Raw genomic sequence first — 24176 nt, 5'->3', positions numbered from 1 at the left:
AAAGAACTCCCAGTAAGCAATCTCCTTCACCATTGCAGACCAGCACTCTTTAGTCTTCAAAGAATTGTGGAGCAACTGAGAGATTACTGCATTGTTTCCTCATTTCTCACTTGGCTGCATGACTTCAGGACTTCTCTACCACATCCCAGGAATTTCATTATTGGGAAAATCTCTCTTTCTGTAAGATCCCTTAAATCTTGGTACTTTACTTCATTATTCTGCATGGAGGGTGGAACCATGAACTCTAAAATCTCCATTTCAGGTGGGAGCTCAGCTCAGAAAAATCTTATTTCTCAGCTGGTTTCACTACTTTGGGGTTTCTCTGTCTTTTCTACCATGTCCCAGGTTCCTTCCCCACCCTGCCTTTGCCTTTTTAGCTTCCTTGTTGTAGAGATTGTAAGCTCCTGGTGGGCAGGAGTTGTTTTGCTTGTTTGTTTGTTTTTTATTTAATCTGCAAAACTTAGAAGAAACAAGAGAATTGTATAAATATGTTTATACATATTGGATTTAACATTTTAACATGTTTAACATATATTGAATTGCTTGCCATGTAGGGGAGGGTGTGGGAAGAAGGAGAAAATCTGAAACACAAGGATATACAAGGGCCAATGTTGTCAAATGATCCATGCATATGTTTTGAAATTAAAAAAAAAAACTTTATAACAAATAAAAAAAAAAAAGATTTAGCAGAGTGCCAGGCAGGCAGTAGGCTCTGACTGTCTATGTTTACTGACTGACTGATTTGCCTAGGGTCAGGTAAGTAGTATGTTTCAGAGGTAAGACTTTAATCCAGGTCTTCATAATTTTCTAAGCCATCTCTCTAACCATTATACCATGCTGCCTCAATTTCCCTGGTTTCCTTCAAGTCTCATTCTAGACTTCATCCTCTACATGAAACATATAACAGTATATATACGTAACACTTGAGGCAGCTGTGTGGTTCAGTGGATAGAGACCTCAGTATGGAATCAGAAAGACCGGAATTCAAATCTGACCTCATATACTTACTAGCTGTGTGACCCTGAACAAGACTCTGTTTGCCTTAATCCAGTGAAGAAGGAAATAGTCACTTCAGCATCTTTACAAAGAAAACACATGGACAATATTAGTGTGATACTGTCCACAGAGTCACAAAGAGCTAGATGGGACTGAACAACATATTTATCACATGCACACAAATGTATATTCATATATTTGTGCACAAATGCATGCATATATGTGTATATATCCATTTAGCATTTATCAAGTGCTTCTTCTTAAGGAGTATGTATGCAAAATACAAGCATGTATTGTCTCTCCTTGAGAAAATGACTATTTTCACTTTTGTTTTGAATTCCTAGTGCCTAGTATAATTTAGAACACAGTAGTTACTTAATAAATGCTGGTTGTATGAGTATATATGCATACATATGTAAATGTGCATGTACATGTGTATTTGTGTGTATGGATTTGGATGAAAGTCAAACTGATATAGAAAGTAGAACTGGCCTCCAAGCCTAGGAGATCTGAGGTTAAACCTTGCTCCTTATATATTTTAACTGTGCAACTCTGGGAAAGTCATTTGTTGCAGACAACTTCCTAATATAACATGAAATAATGATTGTAATGTGCTTTGTGAAACCTTAAAGTGCTGTGTAAACGTTAGATGTTATTGTTATTAATAATAAAATAATAAGATTGTAAAATGCCTAATGGTTAAATTAGTAAAGAGATTTTTCTCACTAAGTATTCTCCATAACAATGAAAAAAATATATATATATACATATACATATTTAGGTTTACATGTATTTGTAAATGTGTTTTGTGAGCATGCATGTGTGAGTGAATATGTGAGCATACTGTATACATCTGAATCTATGCCTTTGCAGATATATGTTTATACTTCCCTACTCTACATATTCAGCCCTCTGATGTCTCCAGGGCTTACCATCCCTTCTTCCTATAATTACTTCTAAGTAGTGGTAGTCACTCATCCCCAGGTTTTAGCATTTCCTTCCTCCCATCTTCTTTAGGAAGCCTTCCCCAATCTCTCTTAATTCTAATGCTTTCCCTCTCTAACTTATTTCCTGTTTGTCTTGTTTTTTTGTTTTGTTTGTTTTTCCATTAGATTGTTAGCTTCTTGAGAGTAGGAGCTATTTTTTTTTAAACCTTTTTGTATTTCTAGCACCATATCTGGCACACATTAGGTGCTTAATAAATCTTTAACTAATCTCCTTTCCCACTTTCCTATCAAAACTTAAATATATGATGTTCTAGCTCTATAGGATAATTTTTTATAAATTAATTCATGTTGATGCTTTATATGTAGTATGATACAGAGGTTCTTTTGTCTAAGGGGTCTGTCTTCCAAATAATATGTGTGAGATACAATGTCTTAATACATAGTATTTTCTAGTGGAAGGAATTTCAGTCATTTGGGTGGGAGAGACGAGTTGAGGTCAGGAAGGAACTTTTGATGCTGTTGTACCAGGGAGGAGTTTCTCCCCACCGCCTCACCCCCTCCTGTCTGTGTGAAGGGCCAGCCCAAGCTGGGAAGGTCAAGATGAGGATAGGAAACCTGGTACAGACAGGCTGTGTTTTCTTTACCTGCTTCTGTATTGGGGGAGGCTCCTTACAGCCCAGTCAGGTAAACAGCAGTCATTGGCAGGCGTTCTATTTCTCACTGGATTGTCTGACCCTTTCAAGGCCAAAACCAACACCAAGTGGATTCCGGAGGTATGAGTACAGCCCACAGTCTGGGCTACTCATCTTGGGCTGACTGGTTGGCTCTTGGCCTTTTTTCACTCATTTTCCCCCCTCCTCTTGTCTTCCTTTTCTTATTCTGACTTCTTTATATCTATTTCCCTCCTCCTCCTCCTCCTCCTCTTTTTCTTCTTCTCCTCCCCCTCCATCCAATAGCTGGATGAGGATAATATATGAATATGCTCAGAATAGGATGTTTCCCCCTCCCCGTGCTGGTTAGATATGATCCCAAGAAATCAGAATACAAATCTTAACATGGCTTCCTCTCACCTTGGGAAAAGATAATTTCTCCCAATTCCTAGGTTCCTTCTGATATTCTTATTCCAAGGAGTTCCTTGATCACATGGAGATTTTTGGAGGTACTATCCCATTTGGAAAGCATACTTAGGTTCCACTGCACCTTTCTGAGGTGGTTAGGGAAGATCTTGGGATTGAAATCCTAGCTAAGCACCCATTCATTTGGGAAATTTGAGAAGAATCTATCAATTGGGAAGAAGGCCTCAGTTTTCCTCTTTGGAGAGGGGACTGCTACTACTGTTGCTAAGCGGTTTACTTAGGAAATGATTGTATAGATGACGAGGGTGGGGAGAAGAGAGAGCTTGGAGTGATCCCATTATTCATTTCCCTTTTCATACAGTACTTGGTCCTTCTCTGTGCTATGGCCAGCTTCGACCTTTGGATGGAAGAAAGGATCCAGGAATGGAGTGGGGTAATCTCCCACCACTATCAAGGCTGCCTGATAGTTGATATCTTTGACCCTACCCCCACCCCGGCCCCACACTCACAGTGGGATGGAGATGGAGAGGGACGGGAATAAGAGCTTATGATGGGAAATATTTCTGTCCACCCCACCATGACTCATAGATTCTTATTGTTTTCACATCTCACAAGACCCCTTCCCCCAGACCCCCAGGAGACAATTTTCATCTGTTCTTTTGTTTACTCTGTTGGGAGCGGGGGTTATGTCCTTCCCTGACCTGCCCCCAAAACCCAGCTCTATCAATCCCAGGGGTTGAAGACTTCCTTGCCAAGGACTGGAGTGGGGGTGAGTGCGTGTGTGTGTTGGGGAGGGGGGGTAGATATGGCCGGAAAACCAGTCTCAAAATAGCCCTGCCCTCCTCTCTACCTTAGAACAAAACTGGTAGTTGTGGATAGGGGAATATTGAGTAATGATCTATTCCTGCAAATGGAGCGCCCTGATGAGAATCTAAACTGAGGTACTCTCAGGTCCCTAAGAGTTGGAGGAGATGAAGTAAAAGTGCCGACAATGAGTGGGATAAAAGGGGGTTTAGTCTCCTCCTATAAAGGCTCTTATTACCAGACCATTTACCTGTATTGCTGTAGAAACATCTAACCAGTTTTCAAATCTCTCTCCCTTCTAATTCATCCTTCATATCAATACCACAAGAATTTTCCTTAGGATCATGTCCATGTCATTCTATTAAAAAACCTTCAGTGGCTCCCCACTGCCAACCAAAAAAACCTTCCAATTCCTTTATTTCCCTAAGGTGCAACTTCATCTTTCCAACTTTATCCCATATTAATAATATTAGCTAGCAATAATATGCTACTTTAAGATTTGCAAAGCACTTTGCAAGTATTATCTTGTTTGAACCTCACAACAACCCTGGAAAGAATTTAATCTAATCTAATTTCATAGATGAGATAGAGGCAGAGGGTAGTTGATTTACTCAAAGTTACACAAGTAATGATTTTTGAGGCTGAATTTAAAATCAGATTCTTCGGATTCTTGATCTATCAAATCTATCCATTTCTCCATCACACTACCTCTGTCTGCTTTTCCCTACCCTAGTACCCACTTCAGCCAAACTGAGCCACTCTCTGTTCCCCCCCCCCAGGCTTGTAGGATCTGCTTGAGAGAATTTCTTCCTGGAGAAGAGATAAAAGGCGACTTCTAAGGCTAAGAGTAAATGATGCTGTAATTCTCTGATGTGAACTTTGAATCAAGTTTTGAAAATGACTTAGATCTAGAAGGAAAATGAAAAGCTCATTTAGGATCAGTCCCTCCTTTTATAGAAGATAAATCTAGGATCAGTCCCTCCATTTATAAGGATACATCTATATATCTCCTTTTATAGATAGAGACCTGATGGAACTTCCTTATAACTTTGATATTTCTCTTCCTGAATTGAATGGCTGCAGTTTCATTTTTTTGGCTTTGAGGTTAAAGGAATGGAGAAGGTGTTAAAGGGTGTGAGAAGAGAAGCAGGTGGATTTTTAATGTCTTTTACTTAACCTGCTTCAATAGTTGTTAACATAAGGAATCCAAGGCCAGAGGACAAAATGTCCTAAGCACTCAACAATTAGGTGGTAAAGTGAATAGAGTGGCAGACCTGGAGTTGAGAAAACTCCTTTTCTTTAATTCAGATGTGACCTCAGACAATTACTAGTTGTGTGACCCTAGGCAAGCAAGTCTGTTTGCCTAAGTGTCTATTTGCCTCAGTGTCTTTATCTGTAAAATGAGCTACAGAAGGAAATGGCAAACCACTCTAATACATCTGCCAAGAAAACCCCCAATGGGGTGAAAAAGAGTCAGACATGACTGAACAACTTAACAAAAATTTGAATTGCATGGAATTACATTTCTTGCCAACAGAAAACTAAGAAGAGGTGGTAGAGGGAATTTTGGACAAATGGAAAGAAGTCCTATTGACACAGCTGGGAATAAATACATAGAACTCACTACACCTCCAAAGACTGTGTAGGATGAAAACAAACAGGGGAGAGAATCACAGACAGAGCTGGGAGGGAAATTAGAACAGATTGTTCAAACCCAGAATTGAATGTCAAAGCTGGAGCGGGTGTTAGAATACAAAACACAGTAGAGGGAGTAGGAATAGTCTTTAAGGATCATTTGGAGGGGAAATGAGGTAGCATAAGGGATAGAGCACCAGCCCTAGAGTCAGGAGGACCTGAATTCAAATGTGAGCTCAGACTCTTATAACTGGGCAAGTCACTTAATCCTGATTGTCTCACACACAAAAGAATCACTCAGAGATACTGTCATTTTACAACTTTGTCTCTTAGAATCCCTAGTTCCTTTCAAAGTTCAGCTCAAGCTATACCTCCTACTACCGTTTCTTCGCTTATTCTTTCCCTTCCACTCCATCCAATGCAGTGCCTTGTTCTGAAATTACCTGTTTTCTACATGGCATTTATTTTGTGTTCAACTATATTTATACATGTTGTTTCCCTGATAGGAGGTAAGCTCCATGAGGGCAAGGAGAGTTTAATTTTTATCTTTGAATTTCTAGTATTTAGCTAATGCCTGTTCCATAGCAGGTGTTTAATAATGTTTGATGAGTGATAGAACTTGGAGACTTGGAAGTAGAAAGTGATTTGCCCTGTGTCATACAGGAAATTAAACCCAAAATCTCCTCATTTCCAGAATGGAATTAAGAGATAAAGGATAAAATGCTTAAAAAAAAAAAAAAACCCTGTTATTAAGGCAATAAAACCTTTCCCCAACCTTGTAGATTGTTGGCCAACTCTGACCAGCAGCAACCCACTTTGGAATGGGCTTTAGCATCAGGTTACTGATGAGATTAAGTGGCCTCCCCTGATGTCAACAGGAAGCAGTTGGTTTGAAATGTGATCAATGGAAAGTAAGCTGTAACCTTAGGAGGTATGACAGGTTATGAAAGTGAGGTATGTTGAAATGAGAAAGGGGGATGGGATACTGATAGAAAAAACCAGAAAGACAATGGGGTGTCATGGCTTGTTGTATCCTTCTGGTTTACTTCCAAGCTCTCCCTCTATCACCATTCCTAAATAATCCTTCTTACTTTGAGGTTCACTCAAGCTTCTTCTACCACTCAACTAAGATTCTGCTGGTTTTTAGCTACCAACTTCCAGAACATTTTCTCTTTTTTCCTCAATAAATTCAGTGTTTGGCTCACAATCTTTCTCTCCTCCCCAGGTCTTCCTCTAACATTAAGGGACTTCAAAATAAATTGGCACTCTCAAAACCCCTCAATTTGTTCATTTCCCATGATCCATTTCTCCACTCCACTTAGCTACAGAGGTAGTTATACTCTTAATCCTGCCATTCATTACCCACAAATGCACTCCTTCCATCTTCATGAGCTCCAAAATTTCTTTATCTGATCAGTTTGTTGTCATTCCACTTTGCCTTGCAACCTCACACCCTGTTCTTTGCCCGCACTGTGACCTCCTGGTCATCACCCCCACATTAGCTACACTCCTCCCTCTGCCATCTTGATCCTTCATATGCCAGTACAATTCTACTCTGTCATTTTCTTTCAAAGTCTTTCCCTCTCTTCTACCAAGGAAGATCTTGCCCTGATAAGCTTCTGGATCATTCTCATTATCCATCCCCTTTGCTCCTATCCACATGATGCTGAACAGAGATGACAAAAATCGCAAAAGCCTGCTGGCTGGGCTTGCCACAAATCTATTTACAGAATCTCAACTGTGCCCTCACTGCAACAAAACAGTTTGTGCTTCCCTAATTGACTCATTATCCCACTCACTACACAGGTGGTTTTATCCTTCCTCAAACTCCACACTCTCAACTTGCCTCCTGGTCATTGTTCAGTCAGTCAATCCAGTCCAATTCTTCATGACCACATGGACCATAGCATGGACCAGTAAAAGATGGAATCGGCATTAAAAGATGGAATGTCCCTTCTATCCTCCACCATTTCCTGAAGTCTGTCCCAGTTCATGTTCATTGTCCTCATGACACTTTCTATTCATCTCATCGTTCTCAATCTTTTCCTTTTGCTTTCAATATTTCCCCAACATCAGGGTCTTTTCCAATGGGTCCTATCTTCTAATTATGTAGCCAAAGTATTTAAACTTCAGTTTCAATATTTGCCTTTTTTCATTTCCCCTTAATTCTAGTGTTTTCCCTCTGTTGATTATCTTCAGTTTATCCTGTTTATTGTATCTTGTTTGTACATAATTGTTTTAATGTTGTTTCCCTTGAGAACATAGATTGAAGTTTGCGTTTATTTGTATCCCCAGCTTTTAATGCTACATGACAACTAGGAAGTGCTTGATAAATGCTAGTTGACTGACTTATCCCTATTGGTTCTCCTCATGAGTTTTTCAATGTTGTTATTTCTCTTACAGACCTGGGTTCCCTCAAAATTGTTTCTTCTTTGCAAGGGAATACAAAGTTACTTAATAATCCCTAAGACAATCAGCATAAACCTCTTTGGGGTTTTAAATTTATTTTTCAATCTACAGATCACTATGTGGCAATGGCTATCAAGTTACAATGGCAAGAAGAAATTAAAAAAAAAAATTCAATCCTTATCTTCCAAGGAGATATACAGAGAAGTGGATCTTCCTTTTACTTAGCTCCCCTTGTTGATACTGATCTTCTGCCCTCACATCTTGTCCTTGGGAATTAGCCCAATTTTTGTCTTCCATAGATGCTGATACTACTGTTGTTCAGTTGTGACTGACTCTTTGTGAAATCATTTTAGAGTCTTTGTGGCAAAGATACTGTAATATTTTAACCATTTCCTTGTCCAGTTCATTGCACAGATGAAAAAACTGAGGCAAAGTTAAGTAATTGGCCGTGGGTCACACAGCTAATAAGTATCTAGAGCCAGATTTGAACTCAGGAAGATAAGTTTTCCTGCCTGGGTATGACACTGTTAGCTAGCCTGTGGATTTTCCAATAGATTTGGCTTGTCAAGGCTGCTGGGCTGTTTTAGAATCAGTTTCTCAATTCTAGCTCTGGGAGTCTACCCCACCCTGGTCTAGACAAAGGATCCTTCCTTTCTTTCAAACAGTTTTAATACCTCTTTCTATGTGAAGCCTTTCCTTATGGCCCCAACTGATACTGCCCTGCTTCCCAATCTACTTTATGGATGTGTGTATACACATCCAGAACTATCTTCAATCATCCTGCTCTGTATCTGGCCACTGGACCCAGATGGTTCTGGAGGAGAAAGTGAGGCAGGTGACTTTGCACAGCCCTCCCTCACTTACATCCAATTCACTTCATGTCATGGCATCAGCTCCCTGACTTCATGGTTCTCTTTGAGAATGAAGGACAAACAATAATAAACATACACATATGTATATATAAATATTTATGTGAGCATATATGTGTATGTGTATATATATTTCTTCCCTTAATTTCTTCTCCTGTGAAAATGTAAGCTCTCTGAAAGTAGAGAATGTTTTTTTCTTTGTATTTCTATTCTTGACACATAGTATGTACTAAATAAAAGATTGTTGATTGATTAATTCTTATCTGACCCAGCCATCTGGTGTGATGGAGAAAGTACTAGACCAGATGAAATTAGGAAGAGTTAGGTAAGCTCTTCAAGAGTACAGAATGTTTCTTTGTATTTCTTTTTTTTCCCCAAACAAGAAAGTGGCAAGGATTTATTCTACAGGTGTGCTACACTGAGCCACAAAAAAGACAATCAGTCCAGAATGTCCAACAGCCCAAAATCAAGAGGCAGATAGATGAAATCCTCAGTAAAAGATGGAATTGGCATTGAAAGATGGAATATCCCTTTGTCAGGAAGGTGTCAAATGATGGTAAGAGCCCTTTAGTTTTCTGCATCCTGACAATGTCACCAAGGGTCACCTCATCTCTGCTCTGTGGCCCATGGATCAGCACAGTCTGTTTACTTAGACTTCTGCCTTTTTCCTCTTGTGTTTCAGCCTACATATTCACTTCTTCCTCCACTTGGCTCTCTTGGAGCAATGGAAGTTGACAAGATGGCACTAAGAAGAGCTGTATTTCTATTCTTGACACATAGTATTACTAAATAAATGATTGCTGATTGATTAGATCTTATCTTACCCAGCCATCTGGTGTGATGGAGAGAGTACTAGAGCCAGATGGAGTTAGGAAGACCTGGGTTTCAATACCTCTCATCTCAGATACTTATTAGTTGTGTAACCTTTAACAAATAAGTCTGTGTCTTAGTTTCCTCAATTGTAAAATGAGAGGGCTTTGCTGGATGGCCTCAGAGGCCCTTTCTAGCTTTCTATGAATCCTAGCAGCTAGGCATGGACTAGTGATAGGGACAGCAAGAAAGACTTCTACTCCGTAGTTGTGAGATTCATTAGAAAAGCAATGAAAACTGCATGTAGAAGTAAGTGAAGAACAGCTGAGCCCTTTCCTCTCTGGAGTCTTTCCTTTATCATCCTACTCTGTTCTTAGTTCCTTGAGGAGAAGGCCTAAATACCAAAAGTTCTGTCTACAAATCACATCTTACAAATGCACTGCAGTGTTCTCTCTGCCTTCTAAGAGACCTCCCAGAACCCCACCTTGAAGTCCTCGTAATGAAATGGCTGCCTGAGCAGTACAAATTGGACATGGATATTAATATGTGATTGCTTCTTTTGTGAGTTTGCTAACACCTATACACCCACACATAACACAAAACTTTGGATGGACACCCCTGGGAGAAGGTGAGGGGGTGGGGATAGCAAGTGATTCATCTGATTTGTGACCAGCCCAGTGGAGTCAGCAGCTTTGCCCTACTAGACAGGTTTCAATGTGTAATTATAACTGAATTTCTTTCCCAGTCTTCCAAGAAGCTTTCACTAATTAGCACCCCACTCTGTTTCTAATTCATTTGCTATATTCATTACTTCACCTTTTTTGAGCTTGCTCCTTTTTCTTTCATTCTTTCCTCCTTCTTTTCCCCTCCCTATCTCTTCCTTTCTTCTATTTTTATCTTCTCTTTGACTTACTGACTAAATTTGTTTCTTTCTGGTTTTTCCATTTTCCTCTGATCTCTGTGCATTTCCACAGAAGTTCCTTGAGGGTAGAAATTAAACCCATTAACTAGATGGGAAGCTCCCTAAAGGTGAAGATTGTGCCTTTTTCTTCCTCTACTTTACTTAAAGCATGTATCCAGGACAGAGGGGTGGATGATGGCCTGCCTAATCAATCTTATTTTGTGAGAAAGGGAAAAAAATGACTGTTTGCCTTCCTTTTAAAAAATGTTTCCATTTATATTATGGTATAATTGTTAAGAAAGTTAGACTAGATGACTTCTTTATGTTGTTTTTATTCAGTCATGTCCTCTCACTTGGGGTTTTCTTGGCAAAGGTACTTGAGTGGGTTTCCAGTTCATTTTACAGATGAGGAAACTGAGGTAAACAAGTTTAAGGGATTTGCCCAAGATCACACAGCTAGTAAGTGTCTGAGGCCAGATTTCAGTCCAGAAAGATGATCCACCCCGGGTCTAGTGCTCTCTCCACTGCTGGGAGAGGCAGGGACAGGGGAGGGTTAATATCTAGAAATGACTCTGATGTAAAATGAAAGACATTCATAAAGTGAGAGAGAGAGAGAGAGAGAGAGAGAGAGAGAGAGAGAGAGAGAGAGAGAGAGAGAAAGAGAGATACAGAGAGAGAGAGAGAGAGAGAGAGAGAGAGAGAGAGACAGACAGAGAGAGAGACAGAGAGACAGACAGAGAGAGAGACAGAGAGACAGAGAGAGACAGAGAGAGAGAGAGAGAGAGAGAGAGAGAGAGAGAGAGAGAGAGAGAGAGAGACAGAGAGAGACAGAGAGAGAGAAAGAGAGAGAAGAGAGAGGGAGAGAGAGAAGAGGGACACAGAGAGAGAGACAGAGAGAGACAGAGAGAGAGAGAGAGACAGAGAGAGACAAAGAGAGAGACAGAGAAAGACAGAGAGAGAGACAGAGAGAGAGAAAAAGAGAGAAGAGAGAGGGAGAGAGAGAAGAGAGACACAGAGAGAGAGACAGAGAGAGACAGAGAGAGACAGAGACAGAGAGAGACAGAGAGACAGAGAGAGAGAGAGAGAGAGACAGAGAGAAACAGAGACAAGAGACAGAGAGAAGAAGAGGGAGGGAGACAGACAGACAGAGACAAAGACAGAGAGACGAAGGAGGGAGGAAGGGAGAGAGAGGGAGAGGGAAAAGGAAAGAAAAGGAGAGAAAGGGAGGGGAGAGAGACAGAGACAGAGACACAGAGAGATCCTGAGTGTGGGTGTGGAGAAGAAATTGTCAGGACAAAGAGAGATAGTGAGAACCCAAAACCTGGTTGTCCCTGCTCTTTCCCAAGAACTCAGCACCACCCAGGCAGCAATAAACTGCAACACAAAGGAGTGGGCATCCTTCTTTAGCTCCTTGGGGCAGAACTAGTTTTCTTGTTTTCCGCCTAATACAGTATCTGGCACACAACATATGCTTAATACGGCTACTGAATTTAATCTCACTGGAGGCAGGGAGTCCCTGTTCTATTCCCATCTCTGCCCGCAGAGGATGGGTGATCATGGGAAGCATGCTTCAGTTTCTCCATCTTCAAAATAGGGGTGACTCACCCATGAATTAATGCTATATTCTCCTAGCTGGGCTCTGGATATCAAGTTTCTTCCTCTTCTAATCCATCTTGTGTGTTGCCAGATGAATCTCGCCAAAACGCCCCTTTGATCTTTGCTGCCTTGCTCAAGAACTAATGAGGGCTCCCCTTGGCCAATGGGATCAGTTCCTAACTCCCCTCCTTAGAATTCCAAGATGCTTCATCATTTGGCTCTACCTTCCTATCTAACTTGATTCTCCACTAGTTCCCTGAAATCCACTCTGCCCAATCCCATTTTCTCTGAACACACCTTTTTCAATTTAGCTTATCTCTTCTAGAAAGATGAAAATTTTTGATTCTCCAGATAATGATACTAATGCAAAGTCCCTTGAAGGCAAGAACTCTTTCTTGTATCCCAAGCAACTCACACATAGTAGGTGCTCATCAAGTGGTTGTTGTAGAGCGGTTCTACCCTATAACCTAATGTACAGGCTCTCTCTCTATATATATATATTTTGAGCCCAGCTCAAACAAGTAGCTATTCCTGCTTCCCCCTAAACCAAGTGATTTTGTGCCTCTTGAAGCATGTTCATACTTTATATTAGTAATCCAGACATGTACATCCCTCCTGCTAAATCCAGATTCTATTAAGGACACACAGTAGGTACACAATTTTGTTATATTTTGTGATGTCATCTCTTCATTCTGCAGATCCCTATTCCATACTCTCATTTTGCCGATTGTAGCACCAAGATCTCCCAATTTCCTAAAATTCTTAGCTCCCTCCAGAGGTCACCTTGTTCCTAAGCTAGAGGGACCATCATCACCCAACTTTCCCACCCAAGCCTCTATTTGGCACACACCACGCTTAATTGTTCATCTCATTTTTTTTTATTGCAAAAATGTTAAAATAAATTACACTTGACATTGACTCTGCCAATATTTACATACAGTGTGTACGATTCCAGGACAGTCAGTGATAGGCAAGGTGGGATCATAGAATGAAGTAAATGTCATGAATATCAATCAAACGAAAAGATGAGGATGCTCCTTATCATCCAAACACTTGAAGGTGAGGGAGGGTGTAGGGGTGGCATTTGAGGCTCCACAAAACAGGGGAGCTTCTGGTCCACGCACCCCCAAGATGGTTCACATTTCTATAGTGTTTTCAGATTTACAAAAATCACATTCCTCACAACAACCCTGTGAGATGGGTAGTGCTACTATTATAACCTCATTTTACAGATCAACTTGAGTTTCAGAATCTTGCCCTGGATCACACAGGAGAGTTGAGTGTTGAGGGCAGGAGTTTGAATGCAAGTTTTCAGCTCCTCCACTTTTCTACTACAAGACACTGCCTCTCACCACAGATGGACCCTAAGGAACACTCAGAGTGTTCAATCAAAGCTCCTCTGGGTTCTAGCATCTGCTGGTGGTGACCTGTGGGAAATTGGATCAACCACAGTTTCAAATGCATTTAAGAATTAAAAGTTAGCCCTGGAAGGTAACCAGGGGGAGGAAGATAAAACCTAAAACCGAAGTGGCCAAGATGGCTCTATAAAAGTGCTATTTGATCTCTTAACATGTGATACTGGCTGAGGCCCTGAGCCACAGGGAAAGGAGGAGAGTGGGAGCTGTCTCTCCACCCTTTTCCATCCCAGATAGTGAAAGCCTCTTCAAACCTTCCCTTTACTTTTGTATTTAAGACACCATCAGTAGCCAATCACAGACTCTTGATATATACATATTTTTTTAAATTTCAAAATAATAAAAAATAAAAAAAAATATCCATAGAAAGCAGAACAGGTCTGCTCCAGGGAGACATTGCACAGATAGTATCTAGCCCCACATTCTCCTCCCTCACCCAGCCCCTGTCAGATAAAAAGGGGAAATAGTTTTATTTTACAATTTTATCTTCTGGTCTGGTTTCCCCATCCTCCCTTAAAAAAACGAAAACAAAACAGCAGCTGGGGATTCCAAGGGTAAATTCTAGGAGGCACACCCCTCCTAGCCCTATTAATATGCACTTCACTGCTTCCCAAGAAGCCAATTATTGATTGGGAGCACTTCTCCTTCATCAAAGGCAGATAAGGCAGGCCTTAGGGTGCCGTGTCAATCTTTGCTCTAGGGAAATAAATTCCAGAAGGAAGGCAAGCTGGGATAAATTAGGGATTTGGGGGAAAAGGGTGATTTCAGAGAAGGTGGGGAAATGGGTGATAACATTCTGTTAAGGGTGGTAAAAAATTCCAGAGGGCATTTGGAGTGTATTGTGAGAGACTATATTAATCCAAGGAAATGGGTGAGGTGGAATCCCGGTATTCAAGAGTTTTGGTCTACCCAGCCCATCTAGCTCCTGGCTCTACAACCAAAAGTTCACGGACTTGTTTCTCTAGGGCAGCAGGGGGAGGGAAGGAAAAGCCTTGGAGTACATTACATACATACAAAGCCTTTTTCCGAGGTCCTTCTCTTCCACTTGAAACCTCAAGCTAGTCCAGAGCAGAGTTCCCAAACAGGAAGGGGTGAAATAGGTCCCAGTCTTCTCCAACCAATGAGGAACACACTCAAGTCCCTGGGGATGGAGCATGGCCTTAACCTTTGCCACTCAGCCCATGAGAAGGGTCCGAGACGGAAGGGGCAAGATTCAAGAGGAGACACTGTCTCTCTCCTGATCATTGCCTCCTGGGATTGGGTGTGCCTGGTGATAGGGGAGGAAAGCACAGGAGGGGAGCTAAAATAAATGAGCAAAGGCAGAACCACAAGGAACACACTTGAGATCCACAGGTTGGAAGGGCTCTTGGGACTAAATCCCATTATACAATTGATGAAAAAAATGAGTTTGGAAGGGAAATACCAGCCAAGTAAATGGCAAACACTGGCTCCAGATTCAGCCTACACCCCACTGCTCCACACTGCCTTCTATCTTATTATCTTGCTCCATCTGCTTCTTCCAGAAGTGGTAAGTGATCTAAAACAGGGCAAATTGTGGTGACCCTCATTGGTGCACCCCCACTGTCAGTGACTCCATAAAGGGACACTCATCATCAAGAAAGGGCAACAAAGGCTGTGGGGCCCATGGGATGGGTCTGGTTACCACTGGGAGTGTTTCAGTTTGTATTCATCTATTCAAAACCCCCACAGCCCTTTTCTCACTAGAATAGAATTTATGGGACATAATTAGAATTAGAATATTAGAACTTAGAGGTCCATATATATTTCATATAGATGTCAATATTGTAATTGGCTTCCATTGCAATCTTACATATTTTATTTTATGCATTTAAAAAGATAATTCTGAAAAAGGGGATATAGACTGCGCAAGGGATCCATGATGAACAAAAACTTTAAGAACCCCTGCATTAGAATATTAGGGTATGTGAAAAAGAGGAGTTTGGGAAGAAGCAGTTTGGAACAGATATAGGGTCTGTTTCTCTAGCATTCTTGTAAACCTCACTCCCACACTTGCTTACTCACTATCTTGTCCTATTAACTGTCTCGTGTGTGTTCATTAGAACCCCCAAATTGACCATAAATTGTCTTGAGGACAAGAACAGTGCACTGCCTTTCAGATTTGAGTCCTGCTGCTAGATAACATATTAAAATTTTAGTTAATATGTGCTGAATCAAGCTTTCTCTATATAGATGCTTCTGGGACAGGAGATCTTGTCAACACCCAAAATTTGTGCTTTTTTATAGGTTTGACTATCCATGGCCCCAGTATCATCTTTACTCCGTCAAAATTACAAGTGTCGTTTAAAAAAACAAAACAAAACAAAAAACAAAAGCCACCTTTCAGCAACCGACTTTCTCCCAATTTCATGATCATATCTGTTCAGCCACATCACCAAAGGATCATGTGGAAACACAGTCAATCCTGAAGTGCAGACAGCTGGGGAGGTTAATGGCATCTGGGCCAGGGGAGACAGGAGCACAAGGTTCCCTTTTCTCTCCCAGGCCAAGGGTCCAGGAATTTCAGCCATTACAGGTGATACCCTGAAGGGGAGGTGAGGGGAAAGAAAAGGCCACATGATTTGTGGGACAGGGCAAGGGGTGGAGAAGGGGGCCTTCACGTGCCTCTCGGACTGTTGATTTTATTATATTCGTTCATCAACTGTTCATAAGGCACAGAGAGTTCAGATTCTGTGCTGGTAAAAGTGGAATCATCTGAAGACGGGAATTCTCCCAGATTTAGTGGCCTCTCTGCCCCAGGGCCCTCCCCCTCTCCCTGCTCCTCCTCTTCCTCCCCAGCTAAGTTGTCATCCAGAGAGGATTTCGAGGTATCCTCATCTGAGAGTCCTCCTTCCTCATTCACAAAGGTGATGTTGGCGTTCTCAAAGATCAGTGGGTGGCAGTCCCGGGCATCCCAGGCTTCCCCCTCCTCCTCACTGATCCGGTCCAGCTGGTTGACAAACACCGTGGAGGTGCTGTTGGTGTTGTCACTGGGGGGTCCCTCCCCAGTCTCCGCAACCTGGGGCCTGGACACGTGGCCCTTCAGCCTCAGTGTCTGAGAAACCTCCTCATAGCTGGGCACACGGGTTTTGGTATAGATTGCCATGGGACCCACAGGAGCAGCTGGGAGGGCGGGCCTTCCCCTCTCAGGTCCCATGGCTCTCTCTCCACTTCCCCCACTTGTCTTCAGACCCTTCTTCCCAATCTGCTTGATAAGGTCATTGTAGGTCTCCTCCTTCTTGGACAAGAAGCTGAAAATATTGACGTCCTTGACGCCTCCGCTAGTTGCCATCTGCAGCCCTTTCTTGGCATGGGGGGAGCTTTCAAAGGACTCTTTCCGCCTCCGCCGACGTTTCTTGATGGCTTTGTGGACTTCCACAAACATGCTCACCTTCCAGTTCACAAACAGGGACAGCCAGGCTAGCCCTAGGTAGATCCACAGCTCTACAAAGTATCGATAGAGGGGATGGTAGTTGGCATCTGGATTCACTCCTGGGAGAAGAGATAAAGAAACAAAAATAAGCTTTATCGATTATAATTTAGAGCTGGAAGGGACTTTGGAGACCATCAAGGGTTCCCTGTGCCCTTCTGTTTTTGCCTTATATTAATTTCTCATCCTAAGAGCCATGACTGGACATCCTAGTCAATGATTTGGAATGAATCCAAAAAGGGCTGAAAAAATCTATGGATAATGCTAAATCTCCAAGACAACTTAGCCTCTGTTCTCCATGCAACCTGAGCCAACAATGTGAAAATACTTTTGCTAAATTATCTCTGTTCTGAGCACCTGAGCAAAGGCTTGTGTATTCATAGATCCTAAGATTGGAAAGCTCACCAGCAACAGTCCAGTACAGATCTTGGGGGTTCCCAAGACAGTTTCAGGGGATACATTAAGTCAGAATCATTAGATATTTAAATACTTCCTTTTCCAACTATCTGTCTGTGAGAATCTGGATTTTCTTCATACTTCAACCAAAACAACTTCCCTAAAGATTGAAAGCAAGAGATAGGAGATAGGAGAATCCTCTTCTAGGGAGGATCTGAGTTCAAATTTGATCTCAGACACTTAAAACTTCCTGGCTGCATTATCCTGGAAAAGTCACTTAACTCCAATTATCTCAGCAAATATAAATATATATAATATTTATGTTAACATTTAATGGGGTCATTATATTTTTAATTAATCAAATATTTTAATTGTTCAATGTGTACTTCTAATAAACACTGATAGATAAAATAGACATAAACAAAAGCTTTTTGGGATTCTCAATATTATTTTTAAAGAATTATAAAATGGTCTTGAGACCAAAAAATTTGAGAATTATGAATCTAGTTCAGCCCATATCTCGACAATAATCTGTTTTTCTAGCACAACTAACAAGCATTCCTCCAAACCTGTCACCTCTCATGGCAGCACATTTCATTACTGAATTATTATAACCTAACTGATAGGAAATTTTTCCTGACATTAAGCATAAGAATGATTTCTGGGGAAACAATAACTCTAATCCCTTCCACTATAAGAGAGTCCTTCAAGTTCTTCTCCTTGAGTCTTTTCTCTCCCAGGCTAACCTGCCTCATTTCCTTTGATCAATTCTTAACATGATAGGTCTTCATCATATTGGTTATCCTCCTCTGGAGGCTTTCCAACTTATCACATCTACCTTCATTCACGAACATTTTCAATCTTCTCCTAGAATCTGCTCAAGTTCTTGCTTTTCTCCTTTTTGCTTCCAACTTCTATAAAATTCGCCTCCTACAAGATATGACTGGAGACTCCAAAAAACCTCTCCTAATTAGCCTCTACCTGAGTTTGATGAATGTCTACTTTTAGTCCCCTCTTGCTGCCTTAATTTCCTCCTAGTTGTATCTGAACCCGCTAATACCTATTTACTTGTGTATGAGTCCTATTTCCCTATCAGATTATCTCTCAGGAGTGCCCATCACACATAGACTGAGGTTGGGTGCTTTTCAAGCATCTTCCTATATAGAAAATGTGATTCTCCATCAAAGGGATGAAGCTCCTTGAAGATGAAAATTCAGACAAATTTTTTTAATTAAAAAGTATCTTTCAAGCATTAATTGTTTCTCTCTCCCCCAAAACAAAAGTAAAATGCCTGCAACAATTAGCCAACAAGCATTTAAGTACTTACTATGTGTCAGATATTTCGCTAAGTTCTGGAGACACATATATAGCCAAGCAACGTCAATACAAGTTAGTGTAAACTTAAAATTTGAGATTCATTCTAGCAATGAAATTAAATGACTCTGTGTTTCCTTTTCCAGTACTTTTCCAATACTCATTCCTAATCCTTAAATCTGGAGGATAATAAGCATTGTCTAGTATACTTTAGAGGGGAATTCCTATTTAGGTATGGGTTGGGCTAATTGCCTTCTGAGGTACCTTCCAACTTGAGTTTTTGTAGAAGCTGTGACTCAGCTGCCCTATTCCTGTCACTCTGGTCACCTAGGACTATCTTTTACAAGGAAGTTGGTGTGGATATTCCCTTTTTCTTTTCGCTCTGAGGAAAGGTGCTGACATTGGAAGAAGCTCAGAGGTCTATCCAGTTACCAAGAAATGGAGACACAATTCAGAAAAACAAATAGTAAACAGATAAGATTAAAAGCATGTTTTGTATAGGACAAGGGTAAAGTACATTATGGGGGAGGGGGTGGTAGACACTGTAGAAATTTCCTGGAGCTTTATCACATGTCTGGATTAGTCTAAGAAAAGGAGGCACACACCAGGACATTCACCCAAGCTTCCTTTTTGCAGCACAAGTATCCATACTGAGAAAGGTCCTTGGCATCCTTAGTTTCTGATCAGCTAAATGACACAGTGGGTCAAGCCTGGAATTGTGCTGGAGATAAGGGGAAGGGAAGGGGATTTTAAAGGAAGGGGGAAGAAAGTGGGGAATCTGTCCAACCAGAGCTCAGGAAAGGGAAGGAGAGAAAAATGGAGTGGAAGAGAGGAAAAGGAGTCATAGAAGGGAAGGTGAGAAAAAGGAGAGATGAGGATGAGAAGAAGATAAAAAAGAAAAAGTTAAAAGAAATTTTTGAATATGGAAATGGGGGAACGGTGAGGCAAACAAAACAAGAAAGAAAAGGGGTTAAAGGAAGAATTGTAGGAGAAGAAAGAGGAAGAGAGAGTCTACTCACCAGCCACATAGTCGCCAAAGCCAATGGTGGAGATGGTAATAAAGGAATAGTAGAGCCCTTCAATATAGTTCCAGTCCTCTGTCACCATGAACACAAAAGGTGGGATCACCAGGTGTACGAGCACCCCCCAAATGATGAAGATAGCCGTACAGGTTATCTGAGCTTTCCTCTATTTAGGGGAAGGAAAGAGAAGAAGTCAGTGTATTCAAGAGCCAGGTCACTGGGAATGAATTAAATCTCAGCTGGGGAAGCCCAAGAAAGTAGAGAAGGGGAGATTTCTACTTCTCTGTTCTTTGGACATCTAGTCTTAAGATATCATTTTTATTCTTAGTTTTGATACATAATATAGTGAGGAGACCTTCTTCTTTACCATCCCTTCCACCAGAATTGATCTCCAGGTCCTTCCTACCCCTTCATATAAACTTTTCACAATATGGATCTAATTCGAGAATCAGAAGATCTGATTTCAAGTCCCAGGTCTCCCAGGGAAAGGAATTTCATCACCTTGGGTATCTGTTCCCTGTCTGTTAAATGAAAAAAATTACCCAATTATCTTTCAGTTCTAACCTTCTATGATTCTAGAGCTGCCTCTTCCCTTTGCCCTAGAAATGGGGAGGTAGGTGTGGGCTGCTCCCCACAGCCCAAACAGAGAATAGCAAATGGGGTGCCTCCTTGCCACATCCCCTAGTTATGCTCCAGCAGAACCCAAGCTCATCAGACTGGCAGGGAGAGTCCTTATACATACCAGGCTCACGCCCCTCTTGGTAAGGAACTGCCCCAATCTCTTAGCTCGTCCCCCGAAGAACTTCCCCAGGGCATTGATCCAGGTGAGGCAGAGGGGAACCCCAAAAAGACCATAGAATATACAGAAGAGGCGTCCAGCAGGGGTTTTAGGAGCCACGTTTCCATAACCTTTGGAAAGGGAAACAAGAAGGGTCAGGCAAAAAAGAAACCCCTTTCTATAAAATAATTTAGTAGGGGAAGGTGAATGAGAGGAATGGGTATGTGATAGGAACAGATGAATTGATACATGTGCCCCTTCCCTCCCTTACCCGCCCCTCCAATAGTTCTAGGCACACCCAAGCCTTCCTGGATTTACACAGCTTATATCCACCTCTGTCAATCAGAATTTTCTCTGGCTAAGATTTAATCTCAACACCTGCTGCTAATTATTTTGATTAATTACCCATGGCTGATTAATCACCAGTCTCTGGTGGGGGAGCTCTTGGAGGGTGGGGACAGTAACTTTGGCTCTGCCTCCCAGATATAGTTCTATAGTTCTCCCAGTCTGAGGTTCAGTAATTCCTTGTGAATTGTGTCAAACCTCAGGGAACAGCTCTTTTCTGAAAGTCCACAGGAGGGCATCAAAAGGACAAGCTGTGACTAATCTTTTTGTCTGGTGGTTAAGAGCTGCTGGACCTAGCCTCCTTCTTCCTGGAAGCTAAGGACTGAGCTCAGGAGACAGGACAGGGAGGAACGGATATGTCTGGAGAATCCCCAATAAATAGGAAGATATGGGAGGCCCACGTAGCACAGACATACAGAATGACCTACCGATGGTGGTAATGACTGTGGCAGCAAAAATGACAGCATTTGGCCAGTTCCAGTTATTGAAGGTTTGGTTCCCAGTAATAGCCACGCCTTGTCCAGTAGCATCCGATACTACCTGGGGGAGAGGTAAGGAGAAAAAACCAAATGGTGAGGATTTAGAAAAGAGAAGAGGGAGTTAAAGGGAAACCAGGCTCATCTGGAGCCTTCCAGGAGGCAAGATTCCCGATCTGGATATCCAGAAGCATTCTTTTGCTAAAGAGCCTCATTATTTTCCCCAAAGCCAGCAGGCTTAGCTCAGGGCTGGGAATTACCCAGCTAGGAGGTACTGTTATTTACTATTATGGTTACTATCATCACTCAGGGACCAGGGGCCATCTCCACACCCATTTACTTCTAGGTGCTAAGCCAATGAGATTTCCACCACACAAGTGGGATTTCTCATATAGTAGAAAGGTATGTGTCAAGCCAGGAGGCAGCAGGATTCGGAGGACAAAGGAACCAGGGTCTGGCTTCTGTCAGTCAAGCAGCTACCATGTGTCAGAGAAAGGCAATAGATAGTCCTTCCTCTCAAGAAACTCATAGTGTAACGAGGGGAGACAATGTGCAAACTATCATACAGTGACAAGCTAAGCATTTATAAGGGGTCATTCATTAGGCATGGATAGCTAAGTGATTGTACTAGGCCTGGAATTGGGAAGAGCTGAATTCAATCACTTTTCAGACATTTACTAGTTTGGGACCCTTGGCAAATTAACTTAACCTTGTTTGCCTCAGTTTCTTCATCTGTGAAATGAGATGATAAAACACTCCAGAATCTCTGTCAAGGAACCCCCAAATGGGGCTGTAGAACAGAGTTTCTGGAGTGGAACCAAGAGAACATTGTATACAACAAGATTATTGGATGATCAATTCTGATGGACATGGCTCTTTTCAACAGAGAGGTGATTCAGGCCAATATTCCAATGGTCTTGTGAGGAAGAGAGCCATCTGCTCCCCAGAGGGGACTAAGTGTGGTTCACAACATAGCATTTTCATTTTGTTGTTGTTGTTGTTTGCTTGCATTTTATTTCATTTTTGATCTGATTTTTCTTGTGCAGCGTGGTAATTGTGGAAATATGTACAGAAGAACTGCACAAGTTTAATAGATATGTGTGTGTGTGTGTACATATATGTATATGATTGCTTGCCATCTAGGGAAGGGGGTTGGGGAAAGGGAGGAAGAAAAAAATTGGAACACAAAGTTTTGTAAGGATGAATGTGGAAGACTTATCAATGCATGTGTTTTGAAAATAAAAATATTTTTAAAATATAAAATTATTTTTAAAAAGAACAGAGCTTTTCCAATCTTTTCCAATCACAACCCTTTTTCATTAAAGAAATGTTTACACAACCCTGTATATATAAAATTGGTATGCAAATCAAACATTTATTGATAATAAATGATAATTTTGCAATCCTAACATTCAGTTTCTCAATCCTATATGGAGTCATGACCCTCAGTTTAAGAAACTTTGCTATAGAAGAACTGGATATAATTGAAACAACTAAACAAAAAAACCCCAACATTTTTTGAAGTACCTACTATGTGCCAGTCACTAAGACAAAAAGAGGCAAAAGACAGTCCCTTCTCAAGTAGTTCATAGTCTAAGGAGGGAAATGACCTGAAAGCAAGTAGGATAAACTGGGATAATCAATAGAGAAAAGTCACGAGAATTAAAAAATATATATATTTTCCCTAGTTACATGTAAAAAACCATTTTTTGGTTATACATGTACATTCTTTATATATATACATATATATTTGTATATTTCCTTATGAATTACATTGATAGAGAAAAGTCGGAACAAAAGGGAAAAACTATGAGAGAAGGGAAAAACAGAATAAAAAGGAAAAAAAAGTGAGCATAGCCTATGTTGATTTACATTCAGTCTCTCGTGTTCTCTCTGAATGCGAGTGGAGTTTTCCATCTAAAGTTTATTGGGCAGTCCCAATGGAACCCAAAGGCAGATCCCTTGGATCACTGAAACCGCTGAGAAGATCTACATTTGTCAGAGAGGATCATCGCACAATCTTGCTGTTGCTGTGAACAATGTTTTCCTGGTTCTGCTTGTTTCACTCAGCATCGGTTCACGCAGGATAGTGTAATAGTCCAGCTATCTGATGATAAGGGCCTTCTAACTGCATCTTTGAAGCTGATTACGTCACTGAGTTGGACAAATCATCTGACTTTCCTAGACCTGTTTCCTCATCTGAAAAATAAGGGGATTGGGATAGTTTCTAAGGTTCCTCCCCATTCCTATTCTAGATCTAAGATCTAAGATCAGATCCTAGCTCTGACAACTTAAAATAACTGTGAATAGACCATTTAACATTCCTAGGTTTCTACTTCCTTATCTATAGCCTTGTATCAGTTACCTCACAGAAACCATGGAGAGCACTTTGTCAGCCTGAAGGCATTCTGTATTATAGGGAAGCTGTCATGCTATTAATCACTGGGGCAAGGGTCTGGGAGGAGAGCATGGTATTTGCCTTTCAGGGAGGTTCAGAAGTAGATAAAATCAAGGGATATAGGAGAGAGGCTACTTAGGAGATCCTTACTTCTGAGCAGAAGGAAGGAAAGGCTTAGGAGGATCATAGGATTTAGAGTTTGAAAGTACCTTAGAGATCATTTAGTCCAACTCTCACTTTTCTTTGATAATGTTCACATTTATATAACATTTACAATATGCTGGACACTTTGCTAAATGCCTTAAATTTATTGTCTCATTTGACAACACTAGAAGGCAAGTGCTATTATTATCTCAGTTTTACAGGTGGGAAATTGAGGCAGACAGGTTAAGTGACTTGTCCAGGTCATACAATTAATGTTGTCTGAGACCGTTTTGGGGGGCAGCTAAGGGGCATGGAGGAACAGGAAGACTCATTTCCCTGATTTTGAATCTGGCCTCAGATATTTGCTGATTGTGTGATCCTGGGCAAGTCACTTAAC

General features: G+C 41.2%; 1 protein-coding gene across 1 annotated transcript in view; it reads right to left on the bottom strand.

Annotated features, from left to right (window-relative positions):
- Positions 1-12905: 12905 nt before the first annotated feature.
- Positions 12906-24176, bottom strand: part of KCNK5 (potassium two pore domain channel subfamily K member 5) — a 65560-nt gene continuing 54289 nt past the window's right edge. Inside the window, exons 2-5 of the mRNA XM_074311019.1 lie at positions 21190-21301; positions 20381-20547; positions 19636-19804; positions 12906-16968 (exon numbers count right to left, since the gene is read on the bottom strand). Of these exons, the coding sequence (XP_074167120.1) occupies positions 16094-16968; positions 19636-19804; positions 20381-20547; positions 21190-21301 (1323 nt within the window). The 3' untranslated portion in view covers positions 12906-16093. The remainder of the gene's footprint in view (positions 16969-19635; positions 19805-20380; positions 20548-21189; positions 21302-24176) is intronic.

This window comes from Sminthopsis crassicaudata, chromosome 4 (genome assembly GCF_048593235.1).
Source record: "Sminthopsis crassicaudata isolate SCR6 chromosome 4, ASM4859323v1, whole genome shotgun sequence".
In the NCBI taxonomy this organism is placed as follows: domain Eukaryota; kingdom Metazoa; phylum Chordata; class Mammalia; order Dasyuromorphia; family Dasyuridae; genus Sminthopsis; species Sminthopsis crassicaudata.
This window is presented reverse-complemented; position numbering and strand designations above follow the sequence as displayed.